At 43.7% G+C, this 10,239-nt stretch overlaps 1 protein-coding gene across 1 annotated transcript; it reads left to right on the top strand.

Annotated features, from left to right (window-relative positions):
* The first annotated feature begins 626 nt into the window (after positions 1-626).
* On the top strand, positions 627-8,054 carry RFC2 (replication factor C subunit 2). Its single transcript, XM_065694207.1, has 11 exons — positions 627-821; positions 1,865-1,934; positions 2,674-2,715; positions 3,110-3,216; positions 4,191-4,292; positions 4,710-4,810; positions 5,510-5,667; positions 6,032-6,097; positions 6,536-6,616; positions 6,939-7,052; positions 7,742-8,054. Exons 1-11 carry the CDS (start codon positions 706-708, stop codon positions 7,850-7,852), a joined length of 1,068 nt encoding a protein of 355 aa, XP_065550279.1. The 5' UTR covers positions 627-705; the 3' UTR covers positions 7,853-8,054.
* The last annotated feature ends 2,185 nt before the right edge of the window (positions 8,055-10,239 follow it).

Genomic DNA, 10,239 nt, shown 5'->3' with positions numbered 1-10,239 from the left:
TGCTCCCATCTGTCACTGCTCACAGGCCAACCTCAAAACCCCAACCCGCACTGACAGCAACACTGGAATGCTAACGTTGTGGGAAGTGGTAGGCACCTTATAAAGCATCACCCCTCACACAGGGCTTCAAATATGCTCAATTCCGAGTTCCTGCCTCGTACCGATCTTAAATTAGGAACACTTCCCAAGGAATCAGAGCCCTGACTGAAGGACAGATCCTCTGCTCACTGGCCTAACACAAATATAATTGGTTATATGGAGCATAAGCAAAGCTTAAAGATGTACCAAAGGGCCAGTAACTCCTGAAACCAACAGTCTGGGGAGAACCAAATTCGAACATGTCACCTACCTTGCCTAAAAGACAATTACTGGCGTTTACTTAGGTGGAAAAAGAACATGTATGTTTGATACATAGCACTAGAACTACACACACCCGTACCTACTTAAGAGTATTTTGTAATGATTTGTTTTCATTTTATAGGGGAAATAAAGGCAGCCAGAAGAACAAACAACGGTTTGGACTCGGGAAGTGCAAACATACCGCTGCTTTTACAAATTACCTTAACCAGACGGTAGGGCACAAGCACCACCCCCCTCAGGCGGCCTCCGCCATCCCGCCCCGCCAGAGGCGGGCCTGCGAGAGCGGCCCTCCCCTCAGGGAGGCGGAAGAGAAGCGAGAGCCGGCCCGGGCGAGCTGCCGCCGCCATGGAGGTGAACACCGCGGAGGACGAGAAGGCTGGACCCTCAGCAGGCGAGAAGCGGAGCTCGTCCGACACCCCGGGCGCGGCCTCGGCCGCCAGCGGCCACCATGACCTGCCCTGGTGAGCGGCAGCAGACCGGGCATGACGGCTGCGGGCGGCCATTGAGCCTGCGACAGGCGCCCAGAGCGGGCGGCAGGGCCGAGGGCGCGCTGCCATTGGTGCAGAGCGTTGCGGAAGGCGGGGCTTGGCGGCGAATAGCCTATGGGGTGAGAGGGGGGTGGTGCGTGCCGTTGGCGGGAAGGTGGGGGCTCGTCGTGCACCAGGGGTCCTGCCCTCTAAGGCCGGGTCCGGGTCCGGGTCCGGGTCCGGGTCCGGGTCCGGGTCCGGGTCCGGGTCCGGGTCCGGGCGCTTGGGGCCTTCCCGGGGATGCAGCAGCGGGGTCTGTGCTCCGCAGTGGGGACCCCTCGCAGCGGTGAGGGCTCGGCTGCACTCGGTGACCTGCCCAGGCCCGTAGCGGGCAGGCTGTGGTGAAAGCGAGAGGTCCCATCCAGCCCGTTCCGCCCTGCCGTGTGCTGGTCGTGAGAAGGCACACTGGGCGGCATCTCCGCTTATCCCTGGTGTGGGCCTGAGGCACCAAACTCGTGTCGAGCTGGTTTTGTCTTCCTTTTTAATGGGAGTAAAACAACCTGTCGGGAATTTGTGTTGTGAAATGCTGTGCTTTGCGGCTAGGGGAGAGCCTGCAGCGTTTGCACTGAAGGCACATTAAGTCAACTTTGTCCTATGCTGTCACAGAATCCCAGACTGGTTTGAGTTGGAAGGGACCTTAAAGCTCCTCCAGCTCCAACCCCTGCCCCGGGCAGGGACCCCTTCCACTGGAGCAGCTTGCTCCAAGCCCCTGTGTCCAGCCTGGCCTTGAGCACTGCCAGGGATGGGGCAGCCACAGCTTCTCTGGGCACCCTGTGCCAGCGCCTCAGCACCCTCACATGAAGTACTTCTGCCTAATGGCTCACTTAAATCTACTGTCTTTGAGCTTAAAGCCATTATCTTAACTATATTACTTGCCTAACTTAGCTATCTTGACATAACCCTGCTTTTCTGTCAATGCAAAGCACTACTAAAGCTTTATTAGATGTGCTGAATTGTGCAGGTGTTTATTTTTACAGGGTGGAAAAATACAGACCCATGAAACTATGTGAAATAGTTGGAAATGAAGATACTGTGAGCAGGCTGGAGGTGTGTATCTGTCTCTATATGTTTTATGGCTTAGCTCAAAAAAGATAATTCTGCATAAATCCATAGACCAATAAAAGCACTTCTGTATTTTTAGATCCATACTTGAGCATGTGGGAAAAAAACTTTCTGATTTACTTAAGAAATTACACATTTTAGGACATGTTTGATTGGTGTCCTAAGGAAATATGCCTTCTTAAATTGGGTTGTTTAAATTGACCCTGCTTTGATACAACTTAGAAAATTTGTAGCAGTTATAATAATATTGTTTCAATGAATAATGTATAATGTAGTATATATTTCAATAATATATAATTTCTATATATATATGTTGTTTATATAATATATGTTGTTTGTATAATAACAGAAAGAAACAGACAATGTTTTTTCTGCAAGAAAAGTATTTTCTGTGACAAATCAATTTGTGAACACCGTGTTTGCTAAGAGAAAGCTTATACTAGCAAGCATATAATTAAAACAGATGCAAAAGACAGGCAAGAGTACCAAAGGCCTGTGGGATTAAGTGCATTTAAGTTTTTCCATATTATTCTAGGGACTGACTTCTAATGGTTCAATTAAAAAAAAAAAAATCCCAAACACAAAAGCAGCAAAGTTAAGAAATATGAAAACAGAAAAAGAGCAGCATGTTTCCATGCTTAAAATAGAACAGAATTGGATCTGTTCCTTCCATTTCTATTTCTTTTATATTCTCATGTAATTTCTTCTTATCATTCTTTCACAGGTCTTTGCAAAAGAGGGGAATGTACCAAATATTATAATTGCTGTAAGTATTGCTGTCTTGTACTGTATTTCACTGTGTTGGCCCTGGTTTGGAAATCTAGCTGTGGGAGCCTCTCAGTATAGATTTGTGTTGTGCCTGAATGTATTGGTAAGAGAGATGTTGATTGCACAGTCATGGAGCAGTGTTCTTGGCAGAATGCACAAGTAAACAACCTGCTGTTAAAAACCGGCTTGGCCCTCAGGTGCCTGTTGAACTACGTCTTGTGTTTCTGTCCTCTGCTGGAGGCAGGATCATGAACTCGGGCAGCCTCTAGTCTGATGTTCTCTCTGCAGTTCCTCTGCTGCAGCTGTTTTCATGTCTGGGGAGCACTGTAGAGAGTACAGCTTATAAAACAACATTAAACTTAGCAGAAATTGCTGCATTGTTGCATTTCTAGGGCCCCCCAGGAACAGGTAAAACTACCAGTATCCTCTGCTTGGCTCGTGCTCTGCTTGGTCCTGCATTAAAGGATGCTGTTTTGGAGCTGAATGCCTCCAATGACAGGTGAGAATAAATAAAACTTACCAAACTTTTAATGGAGAAGCAAATACCTATTTTTATATTTGAACTCATGCCAGCTTGGTTGCTATAGTAAGGCCTCTAGCACTTATTTCAGTGCAGGTTTTCCAACTAAAAGCTGGGCAGTCTTTGGTGTCAATTTATGAATATAGATATTATCAACTGATGTTTTATAAACTTGATAGATGCTTTCATATACAAAAATTAAACAGGTAGAGAGCAGAATCCATAATGGTACTGTCTTCTTGAATTTACTTTAAAGAGCTAAGCTTCCTCCCACATTCATGAAGATCCTCCTAAAAAAATGAGCAGCTTGTTTATACTGAAATTCTTTATTTTTTAAATTCTTTGATGGGCCTCTATCTAGAAAACTGTCCATGTTGTGCTAATATGATGCTGTCTGTCCAGCTGGTTTTCTTGGACTCATAGAATGGTTTGTGTTGGAAGGCACTTTAAAGCCCATCCAGTTCCAGCCCCCTGCCATGGGCTGGGACACCTTCCACTAGACCCCAGATTGCTCCTGGCCTTGAACATGGCCAGGGATAAGTTTCTTAAGCTGTTCTGAGTTACAGCTGGGTCTTTGGATGCAGCTGTGTTAAATACTGCCAGAGCTGTCTTAAATGCTTCTGCCCTTGTTCATTTATTACCCCTACCATTTGCCAAACATAAGTCATTTCATGAGTACTGCCAGTAAGGTTACTGATATATGTACTGCTACTATTAAATTACTTTTTCAAAACCTTCAAAAATGAGGATTATTGGTGTTTAAATCTGAATCCATTAGGGAGTCTGGCTTACAACATGGTTTCAGAGCAGTTATACTGGCACAGCTGAAGGGGCAGGAGCAAACAGTAAAAGAACAGGGAGCTCAGGAGCCCTTCAGCCACTGTGGCTGCTGAATAAAATCTTTTATGTAATTTCACCCAACTGATCGTGAATCTCTTGATTTATTGTTCCAGAGGCATTGATGTTGTGAGAAACAAAATCAAAATGTTTGCCCAGCAAAAGGTCACGCTTCCAAAAGGTCGGCATAAAATAATCATCCTAGATGAAGCAGACAGGTATGTTGTTTTGTTCTTGACCTCAGCTCTGACGTGAATGGGTTGCATTTGCCCTGTCTGCAGAGTTGCTGTCTTGGGTGCTTCTATCAGGCTACCAAAACCAATCTGTTAGGAAATAAATATGCACTGAACAGTGTTGCTAAGAGATTATACATACCAGGCAGAGATCATTGGTTTAAGGGAGATACTGAGTATTGCATGTGAGTTTTATAGAGGTCTCAGTGACTACCTGCACTGCGGGGTGATTTGTTCACATGACTACCAAAAGCTGCTTAATTTATCAAGCCAGAATGTCAGCTAATTTATAAAGCACTGTTTAACATCAGTAAACTCTGATGCTTGTATAAAAATAGTGATTAGGTTGCATCTATAAGTCAGTAAAGGGCAGAATCTGTCCTAACTCCTTTTCTCCCCCAGCATGACAGATGGAGCACAGCAAGCACTGAGAAGAACCATGGAAATATACTCCAAAACAACACGCTTTGCACTTGCCTGCAATGCCTCTGACAAAATCATAGGTAACATGCTGCTAGTCCCTGGGTGTTTTGTTGCATGTTCTCTGTACTGGTGGCTGACTTCCAGAGCAGTTTTCAGACATACCTTGGACCTGCTCATTACAAGAAACCGTGGTACTTCTGGAAAATCAACCCACCTGTACCTCCAGCTAATGAAAGAAGAGTGTATTTATGCAGTGAACCCTCTGAACAGCTGCTTTTGATGGATAGTGCTGTGCCTGACCACAGAAGCAGATTTCTCATACTTGGGGCTTGATCTCCATCCAACTCTGCTACAGTTTAAGATGTTTGATGTATTGTTTACTGGGTATTGAACTCCTTTTATTGTCCTTCTTGAAACATAATCTTTAAGTTTACCTATATGCTAACACATCGTAGACCTTTAGACTTTTCTTGTTTAGCTGTCAAAATAACATGATAAACATACACATTCAGAAAACCAGGAGCTGAGCTTCTTATATGTTGGCACATGTCTGCGAAAACTCAAGTAGCACATTTAGGCTCAAGTGAAGAACTATAACAATTGTATATGCTTAAGGACATGCTATATTCCATTTGTAGCTGACATGTTTTTGTTTAAGAGAAGATGAATGAAGAGTTGGAAATTGAGATAGCTTTTTCCAAGATGAAAACAAATGGGTTTGGGAGAAGGGAGAGCGTTGGGAGAAGAGAGAAATTCTAATTACGCATCTCTGTCCTTAGAACCTATTCAGTCCCGATGTGCAGTGCTGCGTTACACCAAGCTGACAGATGCACAAATCCTTGCAAGGCTACTGAAAATTGTTGAGAAAGAGGATGTACCGTATACAGATGATGGACTAGAAGCCATTATCTTCACAGCCCAAGGAGATATGAGACAGGTAAAAGAAGAAAGGCAATGAAACAGAAAGGCTTCTGTTTAAAGTAAAAACAACCCTTTGAATTTGTGGCTTTCAGTGATTTGTCATTGGAGAGGTAAACAAAGGGGATGTGACCTGTGGCACAAAAGTGACTAAACTGTTTGATTTTGTGAAGTTTTAAAGTGGATCTGCTCCTAAAAAATTGGGTTGGTGAGAACTGGATACCAAATTCGTGTCAGAAAACAAGTCTGCATACATCTGTGGTTTGCTCTGTTGCTTAATTGAAAACTGCTTATTTGGTATCATTATCTGACCTGTTTCAGCCTGAGGAGGGGATAGAGGAGTACTTCAGAAAATAAATGAAGTCTTGTTTTTATTTTTACAGGCATTAAACAACTTACAGTCCACATACTCTGGATTTGGCTTTATAAACAGTGAAAATGTCTTTAAGGTTAGTAATACTGAAGCCAGTGGTGCTAGAAGTTTAGCACTACAGCTGTGTGAGAACTACCATCAGATAGCTAAGCCTTTGGAAGTGCTTTGCCAGTTTGCAGACAGCACTGTAGCAACTACAGCATGAGGCTGTAAAAAAGTACATGTGCCTTTTGAAAAGAAAGAACATGCTTGCAGTCCCTAATGGCATGCATGCCTGAGACTCTTTGGTGTTGCAGATGTCTCAAAGCACACAAGTCACATAACTGCTGGGAAATTTCAGTGATAACTTTTGAATCATGAGTCTGCTGTGGCAGGATGGCTGAAAAGCCATATTCTGTATTATAGAATGTGTCTGATTTGGTACTTCAACTGTATAGAAACTTGGTGAAAATAACAGAGATTTAGTGCGGAGTCTTCCAATATTTCTGATTTCCAATATTTCTCTCTAATGTAGGTATGTGACGAGCCTCATCCTCTGCTTGTGAAAGAAATGATACAACATTGCATCAATGCAAACATTGATGAAGCATACAAGGTTGGTTTTCAGGCTTTGTGTTGGCTTACACACTTTTTCTCTATAGAATTCTTGTTTCCATTGAAGAATTCACAATGTGCATTGTTTCTTTTAAGATAGGAGCAACGCCACATAGATAAGGTGATGAATTAAATCCTTTCTTATGCAGAGGTTGCTAAAAAGCAAGTTGTATTGAAATTACTTGCTAAACAGTTGATGTTAAATCATCTGATGAACAGTACATACACTTCCAGTAGCAATATTCAGCTGTTCCAAAGGTGAATAGACTTGACTCACCTGGGAAGTTTTGCAGATAAATGAGGGATTATTCTTGCCTGCACAGATTCTTGCCCACCTGTGGCGACTTGGATACGCTCCAGAAGATGTGATTGGCAACATCTTCCGTGTGTGTAAAACCTATCAGATGCCAGAATATCTGAAACTGGAATTTATCAAGGTTAGTACTAACGCACTAGTGTTAGCATGGGGTCTGGTCGGGTCTTCTGGGCCTTCCTGAGAAGAGGATGTGATCCTGAGGGGCAGCCTCAGGGTTTTTCAGTTTGAGATTTGCCATATAATAGTGTGAAAAAGGTCTTTCTTAACTCATGACTTTCTTTCCCACTCTGCGTCATCAGTTTGTCAGTAAGAAGGGTCACATGAAGTTTAATGTCTGACCACCCGCAGAAGTATCAAAAGTCACCTTAGTGATCAGCTAGAATTACTATAAAACGTAATGCTGGCTGAATTTATTATGTATATCAAAGCCTCAGATAACTCCTTGAGAACTTTCCTGAAGCTCATAGCTGATTCTAGTCAAATAGGTAATACTAAACTATAATACTATTATATTAACAGCCAATTGACAAATAGTAAATCTGGTGTAATGGAAACACTTCATATTTAAAACCTGTACTCAAACGTATGCACCTTGCTTCTTATAAAGGGAGTGGGGAAATACAGGCTTTGATATAAAAGAAAACCCAAAGGTATGCTAGTTGTTTTACAAGAGAAGATGCACTTCTCTGAAGTCTGAATGACTTAAAGTTGGTCTCTTAGCAGTAAGGGGTATGTTCTATTTAGCCATTAGTCATACTATACATAGACTGGGGAGGGAAGCAGAGAATTTTACAATGTCTTTATCACCAGGAAATCGGGTATACTCATATGAAGATAGCAGAAGGGGTGAACTCACTTTTACAAATGGCCGGGCTGCTGGCAAGGCTGTGTCAGAAGACTGCAGCCCCTGCAGCAAGTTAGATACTTCACTGAGCTGAAGCTTGTGTTCCAGAGAGTGAAGGCCTGGTGTGCAAGGTCAGCAGCTCTGCATGTGTCCTCGGTCCTGCAAGCAGAGAGCCTGGTCCCTCAGTTTTACTGCCTCACAAACAAATAACCAGCTTCTATTGTAAAAATGTTTTGTACTTTTTTACTTAGACCAATAAAGCTGTGCCATTTACTTTAACCCAAGAACTCTTTCATTATATAACTGAGGTAGAAGAGAGGCCTGTGACAGTCCAGAGCAATAAGGTCTGTGGTGCACTCAGCAAAACTGCTGATGTCAGCAGTACAAAGACCTAACAGCAGGAGAAACAAAGACTGAATTGCGTTGTCAGTGATTACACTTAGAGCCTGGTCAGGACTGGTCTTACCGAGACCAAGAAGGAAAAACTTTGGCACAAAATAAGACATATAATGAAGTTATAATTGAGGCATGCTGAGCAGTGCCACTCCTGGGGTGCTGTTCATGGGCTGCGGGTAAGGAAGAGACTTTCACCAAACACAGAAATTTTACACATTTCTTAATATATTTTGGATATTCCTTTAGCAATCTTTAAAAAACTTACCATATTCTGGGATGCTCTGTGTCTGAGTGTCCTTTTCTGTTCTTGCTTGTCCGTGTTAGATAACATCATTTCACTATAGTTTCAGCATACCAAAAAGCTACAGCATCATGCTTTCTTGTCTGTTCCGTTTTGGAAACCACCTTGCCAGTGCAGATGAGCAATAAAGCATGAAGAGCATAGTGAAAGCAGATATAAATTGAATTTGACCACCTCCATATCAGATGCGAGATGTGTGTCTCCAAGCAGAGCCATCTTAATATAATTAAGCACCTTCTACTTGCAGCAGGCAAACAGAACACAGTAGAGGTACAAGTTTTGGGTGCCTGCACTTCCCCCTACTCATCCTGTTGACATTTTCCACCCCAAATGCTGAATTGCCCACACCACAGCTGTGTCACCGCCAAACTGATCTTCACTGCAGTGTCAGTTTTGGGCTTCAGGCCAAAGCCCAGCCCCTGCTCCAAGGTAGAGGCTTCATCCACCCTCCCTTTCTCTGACTCGGCCACAAGAGTAATGAGTTTTGGCAGCAAGAGCTTGTAGCATCGGAAGTTGCTCCATCAAGACTTTCTGCAGCCCCTCTGACAGAGCCTGAAGACAAGCCTATTTAATCCAAAGTGCAGGAGAGCAAGTTAAGCAGCAGCTAAAGTGCTGGCACATTTGAGCTTGTTCCAAAATGGAATAAAGCAAAGAAGCTCTTAGAATAATGGATGCAGTAATCAGAAGTACATTTTTCTTTCACTAGGTATTTATTGGACTTACTTTTTGATTCTCAGCCAGTGAATTGTCACTACTAGCACAAACACTGTTAAATACATGACTAATAATTTAGTACGAAGGGGCTTAAGCTGCCGAGTTCTCTACAGATGCAGAAACTGAAATCAGGCACATTTAAAGAGCCAAGTCATTTTTCTCTGGCTGTACATCACAGCCAGCCTACCCTGTCTTTGCTCTCTAGTTCGATATGTTCATGGCTGAACAGGGAAAGAAGAAGTGGTACTGCAAAGTTTCACAAAATACCCAAAGGTGTATTGGGAAGGCTCGTAAGGCTGGGTCTTGCCCCACTGGATGTCCCTACAATCCTGCCCAGGCATCATCTGCTCTGCTGTGCTGGCGCCAGTGGAAGGGTGAGAAACGTGCAGGGTCTGTTCCTGCCTGGTGTAAGTGGTTTTCTTCTCAACTATATTAGAGTCATAGAATCATTTGGGTTAGAAAAGACCTTTAAGATCGAGTCCAACCATTACCCAAGCACTGCCAAGCCCACCACTAAATTGTCTCTCAGCACCACATCTAGAAGTCCATTAAATCCTTCCAGGGATGGTGACTACATCACTGTCCTGAGCAGCCTATTCTGGTGCTTGACAGCCCTTTAGGTGAAGATATTTTTCCTAATACCCAAACTACACCTCCCCTGGTGCAACTTGAGGCCATTTCAGTAGCTGCATTACACAGCTCCAGTTTGGAGCCAGCTCTCTTCTGGGCTAATCCTTTGCTGCACTGTGGCATATAATCGTACTTTTCCTAAGAAGAGTAGTATCAGCCCAAGAGGCCACCAACACAGTCTGTTCTACCAAAGGCAGCTGCTCACCCCCCTCTCTGAGGGCAGAGCTTCTGCTTTCCAGCAGCTGGCTCAGGTTCCCCAGTTCCATTCAAGAGAAGCACCAGCAGTGCCAAACCTACTTCTCTAATGCATCTTAAATTGAAAACAGGAAGTGAATTGCTCACTTGGCTGCCTACCTAAGCGTGAGGAGAGAGCTACATGCACCCAGGGGAGATGTCATCTCTCCTTGCGTTATGTTCAGACAA

This window comes from Lathamus discolor, chromosome 14, assembly GCF_037157495.1.
Source record: "Lathamus discolor isolate bLatDis1 chromosome 14, bLatDis1.hap1, whole genome shotgun sequence".
Taxonomy (NCBI): domain Eukaryota; kingdom Metazoa; phylum Chordata; class Aves; order Psittaciformes; family Psittacidae; genus Lathamus; species Lathamus discolor.
Note: the sequence above shows the minus strand (reverse complement) of the source record. Positions and strands in the feature narration are given on the sequence as shown.